General features: G+C 41.0%; 1 protein-coding gene across 1 annotated transcript; it reads right to left on the bottom strand.

The window, feature by feature from the left end:
• Nucleotides 1–79: 79 nt before the first annotated feature.
• On the bottom strand, nt 80–22,084 carry WEE1 (WEE1 G2 checkpoint kinase). The gene is made up of 11 exons (XM_070957477.1): nt 21,491–22,084; nt 15,243–15,451; nt 13,718–13,784; nt 13,450–13,622; nt 12,244–12,365; nt 4,796–4,942; nt 4,326–4,421; nt 4,153–4,238; nt 3,823–3,993; nt 3,586–3,731; nt 80–1,223 (listed from the first exon to the last, which is right to left on the bottom strand). The coding sequence occupies exons 1-11, from the start codon at nt 22,082–22,084 to the stop codon at nt 1,073–1,075; spliced, it is 1,962 nt and encodes a 653-aa protein (XP_070813578.1). The 3' UTR covers nt 80–1,072.
• Between the last annotated feature and the right edge of the window lie 1,977 nt (nt 22,085–24,061).

Here is a 24,061-nt window from a genome sequence, read left to right as displayed (position 1 = left end):
GAAAAATGTTAAAACAGTATATTTATGTACAAATAATGAAACATACGAACAGTGACATTCACATATTAATAGAGGAGGGAAGAGAAGGTAGAAAAGGAAGAGGAATTAACTTGACAACTTTTATTAGAAACAATTATAAAAAAGACATTTACACTAACAATGTAATTCAAATATAAAATTGGTGTGCTGTCTCTGTACACAGTACACTAGCTTCAAAGAAGGAAGCTGCTTTCACTAGAGCAACTCTGGTATTTTTTTCACATAATTTTTTAAAAGAAAGCCCATTAACACAATGATTGTTTTAATGCTACAGTTTACAGCAAGACAAACTAAAAATAGCAGCAGTTTCACATGGCATGTATCCACAAGGTTACTCCTGTGGTTTGCAACAATGCCTAACAAAGTGCTCCCAGTTGAATCCACGAATAAATTCACAACAGATTTACCTGACACCAGGTATGGTTTGGCTTGTTGTCCTTTAGACTTTCTCCATGGCACTTCTTATCTCCATGCCTGATGGAGCAATTTATAAAGTAATTCTTTATATTATCAGGAAAATGCCTTTTCTAACAATGCATTAAAACTAAAAAGCAGCACACCATTCCAATGGTTGGCTCTGGATGATATAATATATACTATAGTCAAAAGCCTGTTCAGCAGTGGCTCCATCCAGTGTTCTCTGAGCAGCCTTCCTTTGTGCATTAGGATCTCCCTTTCTTCAACTCCACAAAACATCTCCCAAATCTACTCAAGAGAATCCCTTTCCTCACAATCCTAAACCCTCTAGAATAAATTTAGGGAGTGCACAGCACTGAGGAGAAATCCATTTTACTTGGCGGTGGCTATATTTCCAGAAAATGAAGATCTTGAACGTAACTTTTAAATATTGGGAGAAGCAGAGAAAAGATAATTGATTAACTGCATCTTGTAAAATTCAAATTGCATAAGGCTTCTTTATAAAACCATTGACAATGATTAAATAGAAACTTAGAAACAGACTCCTCTCTTCTGTTCCTAATTCAATCCAGCAATAATCAATTATCTTCCTTTGTCAGTTTATGAAATAGAGTCATTAATATATCGTGAGACTAACTGAACGGTTCATTTTTTTCCCAGTAAGACGAGCAATTCTATTCTGTGCTGTAGATCTAGTTGTCATTCGATCTGTAAATTGTGCTCGCTCCTCAGCAGCCGCCTTTGCAATTTGTGCTTTCTTCAACTCCCTGCAAAGAAGTACACATCGGTTATTTCCCTTCAGATAAATATTGCAGAAATTGTATCTAAAATCATTTAAAAGAATCTGAAACAAAGGTATAACATAAATGGCATTGCTACATATATTACTTCTACAACATGATTAATTGGAGATGGAGCAATTCATAACACTCTGTACATTTGAGCTGTGTTACTTCTTTTCACACCAACTTTAAATTTGATCTCTCTTCCTATGGAATAATTCTTGTAACATCCCCATCTTATGTTCCTTGATTCTTCACAACCAGTTTTACTCTCTTGTGCTTACCACCCCAAAAAAACCCTGCTCTGAATCATACTCCTACCACTATCCATATACACAATAAATAATACTAGAACATCCCAAATCACACATATTCAGTCTAACCCTAACCACCCCACCATTCTCTTACATAATTAACATTCCTTCCTGGCCATTTAAACAGAATACCCAACAAGGATCCCTTCTTACCACTCTCAATATAATCCTCTCAGATCAATCCTTCCCCAATTTACAAAACCTTGACTATGGCCCTCCAACTCATTTATCCATCCTTCCACTTCTCACATGAAGGATGAATGATATCCAGGAACCAATTTTCTATTTTAATCCACCACTGAAGTCCAAAAGTCAAATCACCCTGGCTACATCTCCAGAGATCTAACTATTTAAAGAACTCTATACAGAACTCCATCCCAGTTTTCAAACCAAATCCAACTTTGTTCTTAAGCAGACCCCAAACAGCCTTTCTCTGTCCTACAGTCAACCAGCAGCTTACCAGGCAAGGTTCCAACCCCAAATTCAAATATCACCATTAATGCTAGAAGGATGTTCCAGCCTTCATATGTATTTTGGAAGCAGCCTGACAACATTCATGCTGCTTTTTCCTCCCACATACCAAGGTTGTTCTCCTGCTACTGTCACTGATGAAATCTTCAAGCCTGTCACCCACCAATTGTTTCTCTTCCTTCCTACTTGCCCTGGACTGCCAGGCTCTAATGGAAGTTTTCAGGAATTAGCCCTAACTTACATCACTTGGTCAAAATCATTGAAATGCTATTGTAGTTCAATCCTTCATGAGGCTGTCAGCAACTATCAAACCAATTGCTATATCCACACTAACTCCAATGTTTTAGCTTTAGTCTTACTTTTATTCCCCAATATTGTTTTGCATATTCTGTAATACTCTGCTTTACACTTTCTTAAATTCAGCCTCAGTCTAAACTTATCCCAACTTTAACACACTCAGGACTGGACAATCTACATCACATTTAGTACATTTTCAAAAAAGAAGAAGAAAGGGCTGCAATAAGCTTATATAGGTAGTGCTCGACTTACAACCTTTCATTTAGTAACTGTTCAAAGTTACAACAGCACTGAAAAAACTATTTTTCATACTTATGATCGTTGCAGCATCCCCATGGTCATGTGACCAAGATTCAGCTGCTTGGCAACTGGTATGTATTTGTGACATTGCAGTGTCCCAGGGTCATGTGATCACCTTCTGCCAAGCGAAGTCAATGCAGAAACCAGATTTACTTAACAACCATATTACTAACTTAACAACGGCAGTGATTCACTTAATCACTGTGACAAGAAAGGTTGTAAAACAGGATAAAACTAACTTAACTGTCATGCTTAGCAATGGAAAGTTTGGGCTCAATTGTGGTTGTATGTCAAGGACTACCTGTAAAACGTTACAATTTATTAAGACTGAAAAGCATGCTATTTCTGGCACTGGAGGCACTTCCTTTAAATTATCAATTTCAAACTCCACTGATAAAGAAAACAAGATAACTTGTTTTCCTTTGATTTTCATGGTGCAATCTGGCATGCCGCTCATATGGGTAATTTTCACATTCAACTAGAACAGTCACTGAATTCTCACCTTCCTTCTGATTATAGTATTCTATTTACATTCTGTAAATTATCTTTGGATTTTGATTTCATCAACTACACTGATAATACTTTAGAAAACCATCCATCTTCCAGGGATGAAAGCCAGGATGGACTTTTGCTCATCTCTACATCATTCTTTTTAAAAAGGTAATATAAACATGCCTCTTGCAAAAGAAAAACCCTATCCATTTTCTTCTTATTGGGAGTACAAAGATCTTTCCACAGCAAGTGAACACATTGTCTTTAAACACTTAGAAATCAGTTTCACTCCAACCTTCTGTACTGGCACCCTAAATTACGTTTCTGAAGCCAAAATATTGATGTTCTAGTTCAGATCCCTATATATTAATGCTTCAGAAGAATTGCAGACCTCTTTATTTTGTTGGACAGTTGTTTACTATCAATATTATTCCTCAGTACTTTAAAATAGGCATAGTATAGATTAAACTTACTTCTGCAACAAAGAGTTTTTGAACTTTTCAGCATTCAATTCTATTCGTAGCTGCTCAGCGCTCTTTCTCGCAGTGGATAACAATGCAGAATGCTTAACTAGAGCAACTGCTGAGGGCCTTTTCTCTGGGTCAGGGTTTATCATAACCTGAAATAGATTAAAGGTTCATTTGATTACTGTTTTCATCTTCATATATGAAGGAATTATGTAGTTTGTTGCTGTATATTCTTAAACTTACTTTTAGTAAGTCTAATAAATCTTGAGAGAGGACTTGTGGGATTTTGGGTAGTCTTCCTTGTCGAATTTCATGCCATTGATCCCCATTGGCTGGCAATGGTTCAGCCCCAGCAGCACATATCAGCGTTAATGCCAATGCAAAAATATCCGCTTTTGGCAAGTAATTATAGTTCTGAGGAAAAAAATAATCATACAGAAAACATCAAATTAATCTTTTTCCCTACATTCCAGCTCTGTTTATAGAATAGAAATATAAAACAATCCTTCTATAAATCTAATCAAGATTGATACTCAAAGTTAATTGTTTTGCCATAATTTAAAAGTGCATTACCTCTTGTAAAACTTCATTGGCAAGAAAACGACTATCTCCTTCCTCCACCTGAGGACTGGCTATTCTAGTGACGTGACCAAGATCACCTTTATTAAAACAATACAGGATAAAAAATTACTTTCTCAAAATTAAAAAAGGTTTGCATTAATAGATACAGTTCTAGTATTCCCTACCTATTTTGAAAACAACTCTGCTAGATGACCATTCATCTTCATCTCCTTCTTCAGATGTAGTAGTTGGAATTGAGGTCCTAGATATGAAGATATTACCTGTCAAGGAATAAAATTATAAAAAATGTATCAAAATATAAATTAATTTCAGAGGTAGATTTCTCACCTGCTCTCTTGGGTCTCCTTGAGTAATATACACTAATATTAACAGCTTCCTTGGAAAGAAGCCAAACTTTTAAAGACAAGCAAGGAAACTTAATCCCACAAAAATATTTCCAAAACAAATACAACAGTTGGCCAACCACATATTTCAAAAAAGAACTTTTGCACTGTATTCTGTAGTTAGATTTGAAAAGTTTCAGTTGCTAAGGTGTGGTTCACTATTCATTTTGATACTACCGAACATATATGTTCATTGTGGAAAAACATTAAATCCTTACAATGCAGAAGACATCAGATTTTATAGTACTTACTAGGTTTTATATCCATGTGCACCAGGGACATTGAATGGATGTACTTTAAACCACGAGCAACTTGTAGTAGCAAATCTTTCAGTTCTGGTTCACCAAAGTAACGCATATTTCTATAGTTTTCACTTATAGCATCAGCTAAACTGCCACCTGCATATAAAATTAAAGGATATTTAAGGATAAAAAAAACACCCTGTGTTTTTTTTTAGCATGTAATATTTAATAATCATTCTCAAAAATATTTGGCTTCATAATGTTGATAGAAATCATAAGCTTACAGAATGGATTTGTTTATTGCTGGTATTTCTATGTCACTCTACTCCAAACAGCTCTAAGCACATGTGGTTAAGATCACTACTGAGTTCACAATAAAGAAGAAATAGGAACTATAACTCAGACTTTATATTCATGCTAACTCTAGATGCAAGTAGCACAAGGAAAATTTGTTATGTAGTGTTAGAGAAAATCTATACTTTTTAAAGTACAAGTTCACACAATGAACTGAATTACAAAATCCACACAAATGTAAATAAGCCTGACTTTAATCAAATGCTTTTTAATAATAGCATGAGAGCCAAAACTATGAATTGGAATGACTGAACTATAAACTAATAATAATCTCAGAAAACCCACTATTTTTAGGCTTCTCTAACTCATATGCAATAAGAAGATATCAACATTAGTATCAACTAGATTTTGTCTAAATGATGCTCATGAATGTATATAAAACATTTGGAATATTTAACTATTGATATGCAAAGAAAAATTTATTTTTGTGTAAATTAAGAGTCAGGTTTGCTTATACAGTCTGTAATTTTTATCAAAAGCTTCAAAAGTTTCTTCTATTTTATGTTATTTTACATTATGGATGCATCAATAGATGCTTCATAAGTGCCATTGTGTGACTTTTACCATTGGCTGAGCTGAAATCCTGCTTATTGTTAAAATATTTCACTGGAGCAGAAGGCAAGAAAAAAAAAAAGGAAACCACAGTGCAGAGCTGTGGCATGCTCACAAGAAAACTAAGTAGTAGTAAGACAAAGAGAAGTTATAATTTTGGCTTCCATATGAATCCCTGGTTGTCAGCTGACCCTACATTTCCATTATGGAATAAAAAGGATGTTGGTCTTACCTGACACATCTCTTCTCAGTGCACTGTGGGAGAATCCAAGACTTGAGATATACCCAAGCTTACGGAACTAAGGGTGGGAGACCGGCTGGTCCCGGGTCCCTACGGTGGAATGAACTCATTGAAGTACTCTCCATCCAAAGGACGCCTCATCCGAGGCATACATGTCCAGCTTGTAATGATGGATAAATGGTGATAGAGAAAACCAGGTGGCCGCTCTGCAAATGTCCTCATTTGGAGCCTGCGTGGCCCAAGCAGCCGTAGTAGCTGCACTTCGAGTGGAACGGGACGTGATTCATCGAGGAACAGGCCTTGCCTTCAGTTCATAGGCCTTTGCAATGCAAGCTTTTAACCATCGTCCAATGGTGGAAGACACCTTTTGGCCCATGGGAGATGGCTGAAATGAAACAAATAAGGATTCTGTCTTACGAAACAACGCAGTTCCCTTAATGTAACATCAAAGAGCCCTTCGGACGTCCAGTGTGTGCCATCGAAATCATGAGTTGACTTTAGGCAGAAAAGAGGGGTCCAGGCGAAGGACCACTCTGTCTGCATGAAAGATACAGAGATCCTCACGTACGGATAAGGCCACTAACTCAGAAATCCTTCTGGCCAAAGTTATGGCCATGAGGAAGGCCAATTTCAGAGTCAAAAACAAGAGGCTGGAAGTCTTTAAAGGTTCAAACGGAGCTGAAGTAAGTGCCTGGAGCACTAACACCTGTTGTGGCCCGTCAGTGGCCTGTGCAGTTAGTAGCTGATTCCGACAGCGAGGAGGCTGGTGTGGTGCTGCGCCAGCAGCCTGTGCAGCTGGCGCTCGAGTCAGACAATGAGGAGGCTGGAGAAGATGTAGTGCCAGAGGAGGGGATTCAGCCAGGGCCTTCAGAACCTCCCATAAGTGAAGAGGAAGAAGAGGAGGAGCCTCTTCTCAATGCACGAGCGCGCAGAGCTGTTAAAAGACAAGAGTGGCTCCTCAGGAGGAGATCTCCTCCAGAGTAAGCCTTGGGGCTAATTGGCCACTCCCCTAGCCTATTTAAGGAAGGACGACGACTGAGGCAATTTGCAGGAAACAACTTCGTTCATATTCCTTCGCGTCTTGATTCCAGAAATGTTTGACTCGGCTCTTGTTTCTCTCTTATCAGTTTTCCTGCAAATTGCTTCTGGGCATTCTGCCAACCACAGTAAGATTATGGTTATCTGAAATACTGTACCTCAGAATTTAGTTATTATTCTTTGGATTCTTGTCGGCTGTTAATGAAGTTAAATTAACAGCCCTTCTTCAGAAAATACTGATTTAAACTGTACTTGTGTTCGAACAACTACTAAGAAAGCTCATTAGTAGTCTTTAATTAGTAAACTAAGGTTTGTACAGACTTTGTGTGTGCTGCGTTCTTTGGGGTCTATAGTTAGGGCAGAACAACGCCAGGTCCCAAGTAAGGTAATGATGAACAATCGGAGGTTTCAGGTTGGCAGCTCCCTTAAGGAAATTGAGAATCCTGGGTTGGTGTGGAGTGGTTGCCTATTCTCAACGGACAAAACTGTTGCTAAGGCTGCCACCTGTCTCCGTAGCGTAATCCTCTGTCCAATCTGTGCTGGAGGAAATCCAATATCTCCGGAACTGAAGCTATTAAGGGATCAACCCTTGCTACACCATCTGCAGAATGCTGTCCAAGTAGCATTGCAAATTCTGTTCGTTGAAGGGTGTCCAGACGCCTGGATGGTCTGGATGACTTTCCATGACAGTTTGTCTCTCCTCAGGATGCGCCTTTTAAGTGCCAGGCGATCAACTGGAGCCACTGGGGTTCTGGGTGTACTATGGCCCCCTGGCTGAGATGAACCCTGTCCTGGGGAATTCTCCAGGGGCAGGAGATGGAGAAACTCATGAGACACTGAACCAGGGGCATCTGGGCCAATGTGGGGCGAGAAGAATGATCTCCGCCCTCTCTTCCAACACCTTCCTGATGACCCTCGGGATGAGGGGAAGTGGCGGAAAAGCATAGAGCAGCCCCTGAGGCCAGGGACTACGGAAGGCATTGACTCCTTCTGCCGCCTTCGCCAGGTGTCTGACCTTGGTCTTTGAATTGCTATTCCTGGCCCTCTGATGGGGCAACAGGAACCACTGGAGCAGTCTCACATGAAGCCACACCCAAGGTACTATTGCTACACAGGAGATCATTTTCCCTAGAAGTTGGAAAAGAAGATCCAAGGGAACTAATCGCAGAGATCAGATTTTGGCCATCAGGTGTCTGATGCTTCCTTTCGGTCTGGAGAGAGGAACACCTCGCCTAAGGAGGAGTCGATCACCGCTCCCAGGTGGAAAAGACGGGTGGAAGGAACCAGATGGCTCTTTCCGGAGTTTATTGAGAACCCGTGCCTTTGCAGGGCTAGGGACATAGTGTGCAGGTCCCTCTGAGCTTGAACTGTTGAGATAGACTGGATTAGTATGTCGTTGAGATAACATTGTAGTCTTACTGGAAGAGCTCTGATATTTGCTGCCACTGCTACCAAAAGTTTGGTAAATGTTCTGGGAGCCGATGACAGGCCAAATGGCACGGTCCGATATTGAAAATGACTCCCCGCATAGGTGAAGTGCAGGAATTTGCGGTGGTTAGGTCTTATGGGTACATGTAGATAGGCCACCTTGAGATCTATAGATGTCATCAGGTCTCCTTCCCTGATGCAGCCCAAGATGGATTGAAGAGACTGAATCTTGAAGCGCCTATATACTATGTAGGTGTTGAGCTGTTTCAAATCCAGTATGCCTCTCCTGCCACCCAAACTTTTCTGTACCAAGAAGAGAATGGGATAAAATCCTTGATCCTCTTGACCTGTGGGAAACGGCTCTATTGTGTTGATGGCCAATAAGTGCTGGACTTCAGCCTCCATCAGGTTCCGTTTTCCGATGTTCACCGGGACTGGACAGTGGATAAATCGGTTTGGGGGGCTGGAGAGGAACTCTAGTGTGAGGCCCAACCGCACTGTTTGAAGTACCCACAAATACATGGTGGACCTTTCCAATTGGCTCGCTAAGAGTTGTAGCTGCCCGCCAATGGGAGAATTTATGAAATAGTCATTTCCCCCTACGAAATGGCCTGTTGGAGGAACCCTGAAAGGACTGCTTAGCTGAAGGTTGTCTTTTCCCTCTATCACGGTATGAGGATCTGTCAGAAAAACATTCAGGGCCCTGGGCGTAGGTTCGCTGAAATTGGGGAGCCTGAGTCAGCAGGTCGAAATGGCTGTCTCTGATAATAAGGGGTGGTCCTGCGATCCGCTCACCTGTGCATCAATGGCATTCCTCTTGTCCCTATTCTCAATAAGAATGGGTTCTAGTGCTTCTCCAAACAGATTGGCGGCCTTGTATGGGACGGAAGCCAATCTCCATTTGGAGCACATGTCTGCTTGCCAATTGCGGAGACAAAGAAGGCGATGTGAAATGACCAAATACGCTAAGGCCTGGGAGGCAAATTTTGCCGCGTTGAACGTGGCATCTGCTGAGAACTCTGTGGTTGCCATCAATTTATTCACATCCTGGTGTAATCTAGTTTCCTTGGGGAGAAGCCTCACTTGTAGTTGGCGGAGCCAAATTAAGGAGGCCCTGTTGAAAAAGGAGGCCGCTGATGTGTCTTGCAGAGCACCATCTCAGTCTTTTTGTCCTCTGCCTTCAACCCTTCAGCTATGTTGGCCGGCAAGATGGTGGACGATGTTAATGTTGCCACTGAGCATCATTATGTTGCTCCACAGCTGGCAATTAAAGGATCCTTTCAAGATCCTGATCCACACTGTACAACTTCCTGTCATTCCCATTAGGGGCTGGAACGGATCCAGGTTGTAGCCTTTGATGCTGGATAACGTCTAAGAATAGTTTCGGTGACGGAATAATGTCCTGTTCCGGAACTATTTCAGAAAAAAGGCCTTCATGAGGGTCTGGAATATCCTGAGACTGGTCAGCAATAGATGTTGACCTCCCCATGTTAGTGGTGGGTTTGGCCTTATGTAGTAAGGACTTAAACAGAGAGGATTGAAAAAGGCCTGAAAAGGCAGGCCTATCAGGAGCCATTCCTTCATCATCGGAAAATTCCTGATCATACTGATCCTCCTCTCCTAGTAAGGAGCCTGTAGCCTGGACAAATGCGGAGAATGAGACTCATACAATGAAGGCATATCCCCAGAAACCTGGGTATGCATACTAGGATGGAAGGACTGGGCCTGGCTTTTTTGTTGTAGGCCTACAGTTATCCCTTTTGAAATTGCATCAGCAATCAAATTCCTTAAGTCCTGAGGCAAGTCAGCAGTAGGAGTCTCCACTGAGCAGAGCCCCGTGGCAGTGGGCATAAATGTGGCTGTAGGTGCCGAGCTCCTTGAAGGACCAGGACCTAGATCCAGCCCAGCAGGTGCTAGGCCAGAAAAAGGGCTAAACCTTTGATCTCCTGTCATCAATGCCTCTTGTAGTACACCAGGTCCTTCTGGTGACCACTCCCTTTGTTGCTCCTCACCAAGGTGAGAAGACAAGGCAGGTAACAAAGATTCAGGGAGAATCGCCTCTATAAGAGAGATAGGATGTTCCCCAGATGCCTGTGCCTGTTGTTGGGCCTTGTCAGATTGTTTTTCTAAGGTCTTGTGGCATCTCTGAGCCTGCTTCTCCAGGGCAGTCATAACCCGTATGGCCAAAGACTCCTCAGAATTGCCTTTATGGGAAGATCCCTTGGCAGTGGCTCTGGTGGATCTAAAGCTGTGACCTCTTGCTCTGAGCGTCCTGGGGGGATTCTGATTGGCCCTTATTAGGGGACAATTCCCTTTCAGCTATCCTATGACCGCCCACGATATATACAAACCAATCCTGGACGTTTCTTCCACCGGATCTGGTCTTCCTTCGTTAGGGTGGTGGAGACCTGCCGTTGTGGTCAGGAATCTCTGCACCTCTACTTGTTAGGATTTCGTAACACGAGTCAGACAACACCGATGCGCCAGATCCTGCCGAGCCTCTCAGCTGGTCCCAAAATGGCACCAGCGAGCTTCTCCCTTGTTGGTGCCTTGTGGAGAAGCCAGAAATCCAAATTGCACCTGAAACTGGCGCGAGAGACAGCAAGTTTCTAGCCGCTGCCCAGCTGATATTCACGCTGAGCGAGTTGTAACGCTGCTGCCCTCCAACACCAAGCCGCTCACTCAATCTGGACAAGCTCCTGAGTGCCAGACGATCAAGGCGACTCCACAGCTCCCCACAGTACCTGCACCTCCCAGCTGGTCTCAAATGGTGTGAGAGCGGGATTTCTGGCTCTCTTGGCCCAGCACAGCTTTTTTGCAATTTAAAATCGAGCGGAGTATGTCCCCCTAGTCAGACAGTGACTCCAGCGCCGCACTCCCAGTGAAGGGGATAGCTTGGTGGTGGTGGTTATTCCGGCAGACCGGGGAAACCAGCGCACTCACCAGCGGCCATCTCCAGATGCTAGGGATTGTTGCCTGCACCCACGGGGGATCCCCGGAAACAGGTTGGCCCCGGATTCACTGTCTTCGCTTCCAAAGTTCTGGGTTCCTTTCCATTTCCAGTTGAAATATCCAAGTAATTGACTGAATTGCTGGAGCAATTCTTCCCATGTCTCTCTTGGCTGGATTGAATTGAAAAACTGAAGCTGAGCAGAGGAGGCGTGGCCAAGAAAGTTCTAGCAACTCAAGTCTCTGGCAATAGGATTGAAGATAACCCAATGCTTAGATTCTTCAAGCAGCACACTGGAGAAGATGATGCTTTAATATGTATGTTTTGAGGGGTATAACTGGAGTCCCTAACAATTAATATAAAACAAATGCAGTGAAAATGTATTTCAATATTTAATTTTACAGTTTCAGTTGAACCTGAAGCACATTAGTCAATTACTAACAGTGCAATATTACTCTTATTTTTATTTTTTTTAGTCAGGAAATTTGAAATAATCAGGCTTGATGATAGACCCATCAAGCAAAATAGACAACTATTCTGATCTCGAGGGAAGAAAAGTTTTTCTTTTAATATTTGAAAGAAACGCTTCCTGTCTCATCTTATTTAATATGCATAATTTTATTATAATTCAGCTTTGAGGATTTAATGTATCATACTTCTTCCATTTTTGTTCTGCTCTGTCATAATTGTAATCACACACTCAAACACCTATACAAATTACTGAAACTGAAATCCTCAATCCTTACTAAATCTTTTAAGAGGTTTTATTTTAAGGTAACAAGGACTGACAAATCTTTAACAGGCAATAAATATACTATTTACCTTTCTAAGCCACTTGCTTAACAACCTACTATAGGTATTTTTCCACAGTCATTAGAACAAAAACTTACTTACCATTACAATATTCATTCTGAATAAGCATATGATCATCTTCAGCCCAAGCAGAGAAGTATCTGACTACATGTGAATGCTGTCCCAAAACGGCATGAGCATAAACTTCTCTAAGAGCATTTTGCCTATTATATTGGGGAAAAAACAATTTCACCAAAAATTATTATCAAATATTAAGTTGTTAAATAGATAGAATTCTGGTCATTTCACTAAAGTAATTATATATATATATTTTAAATTATTCTGCATAATGCAATAGTGTTATACAATTTAGGTAAAACTTCAACCAAACACATACGAATGTATAGGAAACAATGTTTCTTGCATGAGGCAAAAAAAATTGTGAATAAGAGATATTCCTGGCCCATTTCAGGTAGGGCCAAACCAAATCCCAGAACAACATTTGAAAAGGTCTAATGGGGTAAATATGGCAAGGCTGGTGCTCCTTATCCTTTTTCCTACTTTTTTTTGCATGGCCTACGTGCTAGTCTTCCCCAAACCCTAATTTTTCTAGATCCTTGCTTTTGTTTAAGAACTGTACTTTACATTTAATTGCAACTTGCTCAATTGGCATAACTATCCTGCCCCGATCTTTCCAGACAACTTCTTTACATACTACTAACAATCTTGCCCTTTTCCATTACTTCAGCCCAGAACATCTGTATTCTGAATCCATGCCAGGAAACATAAATGTGACTGATCTGTTCATGGAACATTTTGTACATCCCTAGAAAGGAGCTACTATAGAGTCAGTTATATTTAGGATTGTTTTAAATATATTAGTGGATCTATGTTAATTATTTTGATACAAAAATGGTATGTACAACTATACATCCCAAAGGTGCTTTTTTTCCAAGAGGCAACTGGACTTTCTGGTTTTTCTTTGAAGACGTTTCGCTTCTCATCCAAGAAGCTTCTTCAGCTCTGATGGATGGTGGGGAGAGCTGAAGAAGCTTCTTGGATGAGAAGCGAAACATCTTCAAAGAAAAACCAGAAAGTCCAGTTGCCCCTTGAAAAAAGAACCTTTGGGACAACCATGACCTGGGTAACTGAGAAACTCCATAGAAATACAATAATACATTTTTTCAAGTACAAACAATTCATTAACCTAATTGCAGAAATGTTATTATATATTTTTAAATGAGTTATGGGCACAGAAACAAAATATAACACAAAATATTTTGCATTTAAATTGTTACTAATACTTACTCATCAACTGAGCCAGCCAATGGTTTCTTAGATCGCTTTATTGCATAGATGCAACCATCAAGCCTTTTCACACATTTGAATACAGAACCAAATTCGCCAGAACCAATCTTCTCCAATTCATGAAATTCTGTGGCATATCGAGATTTCATATTGCTTTCTGTTATGCTGATCCGCTAAAATTGTGTAAACATAAACACTGCTAAATTCAATGTCACTGAAATGTGTTTATTTAGAAATATGTGGTTTTATGGAATTTCTTTTATTTTACCTTGGCAGGTCTGACAGTTTCATCCTCAAGTTCTCCATCACTTGCTTCCATGTCCTCATCACAGGAGCTAAATATATAGAATATACAGAAATAGAATGAAATCTTAACTTTCCAATAAATTTTTCTAAGTAATACATCATTCAGAGGCAAGATGAATAGAGAACATATGAGATGGACAAGAATAATGCTAGGAGAGTACAGAGAATCTTAAATGAAATTCACTCCTTGAGGTAGAATTATTTCTTGTTGTATTATGCTGATACCACAGCATTTGACCAGAGTAAGATATCTCTGTGAAGCAGTGAAAAAGTCAAGTGACGAATGGAATTATTTAAAAGAAAAAAAAAAGAATAGGAATATAAATTGAACAAAATGCCATTTATTTTTGAATTTGTTTTGAATAAATAAAAATAGAAATCTGATCCATAGAGAAAACCTAGGCCATAAACTCCTTTCTTAAACAATAAGATCATTTATGCTAGCTATTCTTAACCAAGAACCAATCAGTATGTTTCTCCTGATATATAATATCCCACGTCTCTTTATCTCCACATTAGTGGAGGTAATAGCTTAGAGTAAACATAGAAAATCATGGCTTCAATAATCCAATCAAAGAAGCTAAACATGCAGCAATTTTGGTAACAGTGACATATTTTAACATAATGATTTTGTTTTGACTATCATTCCTAGCTTCATGAACCTACCTTTTTTTTGGGGGGGGGGGTGTCCATTTCCATTCTGGTTTAGCCAGAATTCCCTGTTATATTCCATAAACTAGGGTCTATATTCTTGCTCTGTTAACTAACATTTAGCTTTCCTTTTCTGTGCTATATTAGAAAGTGAGAGTTTCATTGTAAATATACTTTAAGTCATTGTTACTTTCAGTTCAGATGGTTTGAAATATTTTGCTATGTCACAGTCTGAACACTGAAACCATGATTCAATATACAATAAGGGATTTCACATATGTCATAAACTATATTTTATAAAGAATGCTTAGGTTTATACATTAAGCCAATGATTTGTTAACAAACCATTTTGATTTAGTTCAATGTATAAATCCAGCTATAATTGATCTCAGGTTCATAATTAGAGTTTAAATACAATACAACATAATAAACCACACCAGGCTTATATCTACTTTACTCCTAAAATTCTTTTAAGCACCTGTTTTTACCTCTTTGGGCAACCACAGAAATTCTCTATTGCTCCCATTCATACTCTTAAATACTATTTATTACTGATTGTAATAAATTCACTATGAATCAGTAAGATGATATGGATAAAATCCATTTTCTTTCTCAAGGTAGGCCTCTGGCTGGCGATTGTAAGAACTATATTTTAATAAATGTATAGCAGATCAGATTAACCAAGTCCGTTGTTAAGTATAATACAGATTGTACAACACGTCTGGAAGACACTAAATTGCAGAATTATACTTTCTCAAATAATGGTGGTTTTTTTTAAAAAAAAACATTTTTTTAAAAATAACCCTGATGTATCAAAGATCAGTTTTGATACTCACTCATTCCAATGTGTTCTCTTTCTCCTTCGACACTGTCCAACTGAAGATTGAAGAAAGACAGAGTCTGGAGTAAAGGGATTAATGTTCACATGAGGGGCTTGTCCTATATCACATTCCTGTTTTACTAGTTTTCCAACATTCATAAAGAGAGAGCCACCACGAAGTTTAGCTGAACTCGAGCCCATTCCTTCAGCTCGACAAAGGAGACTCTGAAAAATCAATACAATATATTTAATGAAATAATGAGCATTTAAAATGTAATACATCCATATTCTTGTCATAAACCATTCTTTGTTCTTTCTTTCTGACACACTACAGCAAAAATTGGCTTCTGGTGTTATTCCTAATGCGTAACTCCTCTGACAATGAACAAAAGAAATCATTATGGGAAGAAATACTGTAAAATACTGTAAAATATGCAGATATTTTCAAAATTAAGTTGCAATCAAAGCTATGAGTGTTAGCTATTTTAGCAGGCAGAGAAGTTATTTTCTATCACAAGGATGTCAAACTCAATTTCATTGAGGACTGCATCAGCATTGTGTTTGACCTTGGGGGGCAGGGAGTGTGGCCAGTTCAACACCACTTGTGTGGAGGGCGCCTGTGGCGGCCCGAGCACTCTGCCAGTGAAAACAGAGCTTGGGAGGGCCTCCTATGGCCACCTAAGCTCTGTTTTCGCTGGCAGAGGCACCATGGGTCGGTCCCTCGCTGTTTCCAGGATGGCCCCATGGGCCAGATCTAAGCACCCAGTGAGCCAGATCTGACCCTCGGGCCTTGAGTTTGACACCCCTGTTCTATCAGTACGTCTTGGAACTGAAGCCAAGACATGGTGTAAAAACTATCAATAATGCATGCTTGATACTAAGTCTTTAAAAGTTTCTAGACAGTAATAAAATCCTAATTTTTTTTAACCAGAAAATCCTGCCATGTAAAACACAGGCTTATTAAAAAAAATCAGGACATAAAAGGGCAAGCTGGCTGAGAAGGCATGTGGAGAAGGCCTGCCTTCCACACTAACTCATTTAATTTCTCTCTGGACATGTGGCAGATTTTGCCAGTCAGTTTCTATACTTGGCTACAGGAGTTCATGTCCTTTACAAATGTTACTCTCACCTTCTTGTTCTTTCTGAATTGGAAGGAACACTATTCCTAATGGCTAATGGTTAAGTGTAAGATATTATTGCCACAATGAAAGTATCTATTTCAAAAATGAAACAAAAATTGAAAATTTCTAGCAAATTTTGGCAAACTTTAGAAGGATAAAAAGTGCTAATAATATTTTTAATTAGCAAATGTTAGTAAAATGTATAGCTGCTGCTTACTTCATCAAATGGATAAAATGGCCTGACTAATGTAAGACTAAATTGGGGAAAGATAGGGAAGTGGGGAACAGATTACAAGTACTACATCAATTATTAATTATATGCTAAAAACCCACTGTGTCTGATGACACCTTCTGATATGTATTCTGATGAGACCTTCTGACATTGCCTAAAACTTTTTGATGCACATGAGTTTTCACTCAATGATGCTGTTAAAGTTCTGCTTTTCCAAAACAGTCGCACTGAGGTCTGCTATGATGTCCTGGATGGTTTAAAATGCTCTGATATACTTTTTTTTTCTTGTTTTGGGTCCTGATATCAAACTTGTACCTATTAATTATTTTATGCAAGCTTGCCTATTTGTCCTATGTAGAATCCAGAGGCAAATGACAGCATATACCATATTGGAGGAAGAACAAGTGAAAGTATCCCTCATCTTGTGTGTGGACTTGTTGGTGTTGCTGATGTGGAAATGGTAGCAAAGTATACACCTGGTTTATTGCAAGGTGTGTACTCATGCTTGCATGCTTTTTGTGTAATTTCTTGTTACTCATGAGAATCTGGTGATTGTCCATATGTAAGCATGGGCCTATCAGTACCAGAAAATGTGCATTGTTCATTGTCCAGTATAGGGTGTAGCTTACTCATAATGTGTTTCAGTAGCTTGAGTTATAGATGATAACTAGTGGTATTCTGTTTTTCTGTTGTCTGCTTTTTTAGTAAATCCTTCCTGGGAACTGAACTGGCTCTATTGATCTTGTTGAGTGGGGTAGTTCAGTGTCCCAAGTGATTGATTTTTCAGAACCGCAGGAAGAAGATTCCACTCATCTTAATCAAATAACCTAGAATAGCTGAAAGAATACAAGAACTAATCTTATAAATTAAGAAAAGCTGAAAATTTTCCCTCCTCACTTTCAAGATGTCCATATGGAAAATCAGAACTGATATGCAAGAATCTAACATTTCCAGCAATAATTATATACTCTAACCGTCATGCTTTTTCTGTCAGTAACAGATTTGGCAGAAAAAATGTTACAACTCAGATCTCCATCAGTTTAAGTAAATTCAAAAAACCTATTAATCAGATTACATATTCTGATTCTATACAAATCCACTCATGGCTGAGAATGGATGCACACCTTTATATGTATATTTCTTCTATGTATCTTCTACTTACTGAAGCTTTGAATCCTTTGATAAATATGAAAGATCGATGCAGCAAGTAACAAATAAGAATTTCTAACAGTAACAATATAGGAAATCAATTAATTATAGAATATCCTAGTGAGTCTTCATCCAAGTAATAAGCAGAGCTAACAAACTTAGCTTTTTGAGATCAGCCAAAATGCACTACAGGTAGTCCTTGACTTATAACCATTCATTTAGTGACCTTTCAAAGTTATAATGATGCTGACAAAAGTAACTTGCAACCAGTTCTTGTGCTTACGACCATCTAATGTCCCTGGACACTTGGCAATCAGCATGTATTTATGATGGTTGCAACATCCTAGGATTACGCTATGTGCTTCCCATAAGCAAAATCAATGGGGGAAAATTGGATTCACTTAAAACTGTGGCAAAAAAGTTCATAAAATTGGGTGCAGTCATGTGTTGATCACATCACTCAGCAGCGGACATTCTAGTCCCAAATGTGATCATAAATTGAGGGACTATCTGTAAGGATTTCCACCTACCAGAAAATAAGGTCATTATAAGTATATGAAGCTATACAAATCTAAGTCAGTTCATTAGTTTCTCTGGCCAAGTAGTTCTATGAAGTATCAATGGCTGTACGTTGTTTGGAGCAAATGAGGTATTTTTCACTACCAATCACCCAGTCTTTCTAATCATAGCAGCCATGTGATATTTAATACATTCTGAATACAAAACTTTTTAGCATTAAGCTCTGATCCCTTTTTGACAGTGGTTCAAAAATACTGTACCTAATTTGTGACTTATAATTGCAGCAAGACCAAACGAGTCATTTGTTCTAATACATAATTTGAGCTTTATATTGTCAGATTACTGTATAGTTTTTACTTTTAGAGTCATTTTATGATTATTAACAGCTAGTTAAACTCTACAGAAAATTGCAATATCATATGCAGCCCAGCCCTGTCTACTGTTAGAACATAATGAATTATCTCCTTGGCATTGTTATGGCTGAGGCAGGCAAACTCTGATCTCCCAACAGCATTTGTGATTTCCCAAACTGGGTACAAGTAATTTTTTCCCCAGAAAACTGAGTGTCCTTTATACCTAGTATAATTGAAGTTAAGGGATAAACATAGATCAGTGATGGCTAACCTTTTTCTCGTGTGCCGAAAGCGTGCAGGTGCAATAGCACGCAAGTGTGCCAACACCCTAATGCAATGTGCTCCCTGCGCATGCGAGCACAACCCTGCTCCACACTCCCTCTCCCCCACTCATGCACACGTGACCCCCACACACACTCTACCACCCCCCCGCGCATGTGTGCACAACCCCCCCCGTCCCCATGTTGGGCCTAGTAGGCCTCCCTGCAGCCTCCTGGGCCCAAAAATGGGCCGTGGGGGGCACCACACACCCCGTGCTCCCCCACAATGCGCATGCGACCGTGTATCCTGAAAATCAGCTGGCCGGCAGGAGGCGTGTGTGCGCATGCATGGTGGAGCTGAGCTCGCGTGCCCGCAGAGAAGGCTATGCGTGCCAGCTGTGGCACGCATGCCATAGGTTCACCATCACAGACATAGATGTTTACAGCCTCTGCAAAGCTTAGGACAAACATTTGATGCCTCAAAATACTCAAACCTCCATATTTCAGTTCTACTACTCCAATGACAGCCACCAAAGAGGCCATATAGAAGATATGTATCACAACATCCCATTGAAAATGATTGCAGTCCCCTTGTTTTAGGCCTTGAAATATCTAGGATAGAATAGTATAAATGACTGATACACTAAATGCCAACCATTTATACATATTCACAAACTCACAACAAAAGCTGAGTATGCTTTCCAATGGAATCTTCGCAAAACACATACAATTTTTCTATACATCTAAAGCTTCCCCAGATTCTTCATAGGTTCCTGAATCTACCTCAGTAATCCAATCTAGAATTTGGTTAAACCATGTCTTACTATAAGTAAAATCATAGTTATATTTCCTGACAATTCATTTGGAATATTAAGATTATCTTAATAGGCATGAAAGCCAGCAGGGTGACTATCAATCAAACCTCCCTCACAGGGTTGTTCCGGGGAAAATAGGAGGAAGAAAGGGTATTACATATATTCACCGCTTTGAATTACTTCTAAAGTAATAAAGGGGGGATAAATATCTAATAAATAGGCTTCCATTTTCAAGATATGCATTATTTTAACATACAGTATTGACAGCAAAACATTAATTTTATAGTATGAATGACAGCCTCATAATATGCTTTATTGTTAATTTAGAGGGCTTGATACATAAAACATAAACAGAAAATTAACTTCAGTTGTAAAAATATTGATTCTACAGTGACCATTATCTTAATAAAAAGCAAGAAAAACTAATACATCACTCTCAGAACAAGCAGACAATTATGGTCTCAAAAACAACTCACATCTCTCAGATTTCTTTATAATGTAAAATTCACATAAACTTTTTAAAGCAGATGCTTTGCTTAGAAAAATCACCACAAAACTTTCTCCATTATTTCTCTCTTTTAAAAAGGGTGATTTCCTAATATATACTGAGTGATCCTTGAACTGATTTCTTTCAGGAAAGTAAACATTCCAAAATCACTAAGCAAACCAGAAGGTCAGCATTAGGACCATAAAGGTTGAGTACTTTTGTAAGCCAATTGTAGTGGATTTACCACATACTTCACAATGGGGGGGGGGGGATTATTTTGTTACAAATTTTAGTTTAGTTACATAATCTTAACTGACAATCTGTGGGCAGGCCTTACCAAAATGCCAAGTTTTTTGTAACAGGCAAGCAAATCTGTTACATAACTATTATGATACAAGGGTTTGGCACTGGAAAAAAAAATACTCTTCTTCTTGGTATTGATTTATTGAGAAATGAAGGGTTGCCAGAATTTAAAAGGTCCTCCTGATGACAAATCCACTCTGTCTTTAGTGGAGCTTGTTTGCCTCTTAAAATGCTACCTGCAGCAAAATATCAACCACAGGTAAAGTGGCACGTAGGACATTCAAATGCTTGCTGTAGGTGTGAAACATGACCCTTATCATTACACACAGGAGGAAGACCCAGCTAAATAGACTGAAGGTTAAAACTCCATCTCAAATTCATCCTATTTCTTGAAAATTGTCTTTTGCCTTGCCCACAGGGGTTGGGCATTGGTCATCTTCTTTCCCTCTGCGTTAACATTTGCGACCTTTAACAGAGCAGAAAGCACCCTCAGTGAAACACTCTTAAACCTGTCTGGCACCAAATGGATAATCCCTGTGAAATGTCCTGCGCAGAAAAACTGACAAAGACAGAAAGGGGGCGTGGCTGTTAATCCAAGAGCGCCTCTTGCCGTCTTTTCTGAAAAACAATTCTTTTTTTTTTTCCAAAGCAGACAATACCGACTTTATTCTGACCACACAAAAGGCCAAGAGGTCATGGTCAGGGAGGAAACCAAACGATCGACTCGCCTGGCAAAGAGGATCGACCACCTAAACTCGCCTGAGGTTCACACGTCACCCACGTGCTCGGACGAAACCAAACCAAACAGGGTTCCGACTTTCGGTTAGTTTCCCCCCTCCACCCCAAAAAAAAAAAACATCCAGCAAGCAGTCCCGCCGAAGTGGCCAAAGGGCCCTTTTCCTCCCAGCCCTCCACCGGCGGCAGAAGGAAGAAGCGCTCCTTCTCGGCCCACGGGCCGCGCGTTCCGCCCACCTCACCATTGTCTTCCTCCAGGGGCCCTTGCCCAGCTAAGCCTCCTCTCTCACCTTCGGCGTATGCGGAGTATCGAAGAGGCGCAATTTGCGAAAGGTCTTGTGCGGCGGTGTCCCGGGGTACTCGGGCAAAGGAGAACCGGGTTCCGGGTGTTCCCGGTACCGGATTGTATCCGCTCGCGGTGGCGGCGATGACGACTGACCGTAAAAACGGCGAGGACCCTTCAGCGGAGGCGAGCCAGCCATGAAATAAGCTCCGGGGGATTTCACCGGGGACGAAGAGCCGAAGCCTTCCTCTTCCCACGAGTCCCCTTCCTCTCCTGGGAGCGCAGCCGAAGCCAGTTCTCTCCCAACCTCCTCGGGGTTGCGCGGTGGCTGAGGCTCCAACCGAGCCGGGGTGCGGTTGCCCGAAAGAGGCGAGTCGGCTTCTTGGAAGGCCGAGTCTTCCCCGGTGCTGTTGCCGCTGCTGCCGCCTCCCTCCTCTTCCTCCTCCTCATAGCCGCCTTCTTCCTCCTCTTCCTCCTCCTCGCAGTCGCTTCCACCGCCCGGGAAAAGCAGTTTCTGTCGGATAGGGGCCGCAGCCCTCCGGACCGTCAGGCGCCGCGCCCCCGTGGCCAGCGGCGGCTGCTGCCGGCTCAGGAAACTCATGGTGGCTGAGATCGTACACGCTCTTCTTCTCTCCCTGCCGAAGCTTCCGTTCAGACAGGCGCCTTTGACAGGCCAAATCCTGCCCCCCTGCGGTCAGACTCTCCTCCGGCGTGCGTTCACACAGTCACCCGACGAGGTTCCCAGCTTGTCTCAAAAACCTCCACCCGACCCACAGAATCGCCCGTTCAGACTCCGCGGCTTTCCCGCGACCGTTAGTCACGTGCCGGTCACACCGGCCAATCACACACGCCCCCTCCGTTTGAAAACACCAGTGGCGAGAGGCGGGGCCCAACGTGATGACATCAGCGATCATTTGGCGCGAATTCGGGGGGTGAAAGAAGGAGGGGTTGGTTTATTGGTGGGTTGGACTGAACGTGTGGGTGGAGAGTGGGGGGGGGAGTTTGCCGTCTGAGAGAAAGGGGGAAAGTGTTTGAAAGGCGTAAACGTGGCTGGAAGTTTAGTATTTGATCTTGGGGGAAGCGCGCTGGGAGGTGGGGGGGGAGAAAGATAAAGGAGGGTTTCAAGTGGGTCCTTTCAGCGGTCGGGGGCTGACTCAGATGGAAATCCCAGCATCTAGAGTGGCCCGAAACTGCGCGTTTTAGTCATTATATGTGTCATCAATCTCTCAATTGTTTTAAGGCCTCTTTCCTTTTGGATGCCCTTTGCTGCCTGAGGCGACCAGTTTTATAGTCCAGGAAGCTGAATCAGCGCTCGTTTAAGCTCCAACTAACCCCACCGTCTAAATTGAGTCGATACGTTTCGAAAGAATTGAGGCGCAAAACTTCGGATGGTAGACCGGCTTGACCGAAGTGCAACGCGAACGTCTCTTATTCCCTTTGCGATGAAACAAATGAGGGTGTGTAGACCCTTTTCCCTCAGCTTTCTAGGCAGATTCCTCGAGGCTGCCGTCACGGGCGCCCGTCGGTTGAAACGTAGCATTGGCATTAATTAATCACTTTCTTGTACTTTTTATTTTTCTCCCTCCCACTGGAACGGCTAACAGCAGAGCAGCCAGAACGGTTTTTCTGCGGTTTTATGTTTAGAATTTGGATCGCTGTGATAAATGTATCCTCCAAACGGTTAACCGCAGGGGAGCGTTGCTCGCGCTGGGTTGTTTAAAGGGTTTCGTCCCTGCTGGAAACGGAAACTCGAGACTGCGAGGAGAAAAGCCTCGCTAGACGACTTTCGCCTGCCTCAACAGGCAGCGCCCGCGGTCAGACTTCCCAGCCAAAAAGAAAAAGAAAAACCAAATGGAGCCGAAAGCGGCCTCAGGGGGCAATGGTGGACTTTTAAGACTTGCCGGGAAAAGAAAGACCATGTTGTCATAAGAGGGCGTGAGGTTGTCGTCGCGCTGAGAGAAAGCAGCATGTACAAAATTGCGGTCTCAGCGTTGGTCCCAGATGGGTTTTGACTGAACTGCAATGTAGGGCTTTCTTCTGTCGTGTCTCCTGCACCATTTGTTTCCTGCTACGGTGCCATTGAGCCAATCGCTACTGCGCTTTCTCTACAGCCGCTCCACCTAAAATAACTAACTACTTGAAAGAAAGAAAAACCCAGACCAAAGTTTGCAACAAACCCGGCCCCATGTTTGGCCTGGCCTTATGAGGGCTGGCTGGACACAGTAGTATCGACAGCTCAGCGGTTAATTCACTAGTTTGTCTTCGAATTAACTCCAAATATAAAACTTTTTTTTCTACATAAAACAGATTCAGTGGACACAAATCTAAGAAATAATATACAGAAACCAACACATTTTTACTTTTGTCTCTGAAGATAAACTGGCTGATTTTAAAAGTCTATTCGGGAACAATATATCAGAAATTCTAATGTATGTTTATTTAAAATCAAATAAATACTAAAGACAAATATCTAATTGTCAACATGTATGTTGAGAATGGCTATTTTGATAATCACTGATTTTTGCATTCATCTCTGAAGTGTTTACAACCTTCACCCATTCACAATAAAGATCAATGT

The sequence above is a fragment of the Pituophis catenifer genome, unplaced genomic scaffold (assembly GCF_029215685.1).
Source record: "Pituophis catenifer annectens isolate HBS135680 unplaced genomic scaffold, rPitCat1.0.hap2 SCAF_1, whole genome shotgun sequence".
Lineage (NCBI taxonomy): Eukaryota > Metazoa > Chordata > Lepidosauria > Squamata > Colubridae > Pituophis > Pituophis catenifer.
Note: the sequence above shows the minus strand (reverse complement) of the source record. Positions and strands in the feature narration are given on the sequence as shown.

What these genes read in the sequence shown, in the direction of transcription:
- WEE1 (XM_070957477.1), bottom strand. Translation starts at nt 22,084, where the DNA reads ATGAGTTTCCTGAGCCGGCAGCAGCCGCCGCTGGCCACGGGGGCGCGG. An exon ending in TTGGCTGGCTCAGTTGATGA is followed by an intron (nt 12,366 to 13,449) that starts GTAAGTATTAGT and finishes CCAATATAATAG; the next exon opens with GCAAAATGCTCTTAGAGAAG. An exon ending in AAAAACTCTTTGTTGCAGAA is followed by an intron (nt 1,224 to 3,585) that starts GTAAGTTTAATC and finishes ACTTCTTTGCAG; the next exon opens with GGAGTTGAAGAAAGCACAAA.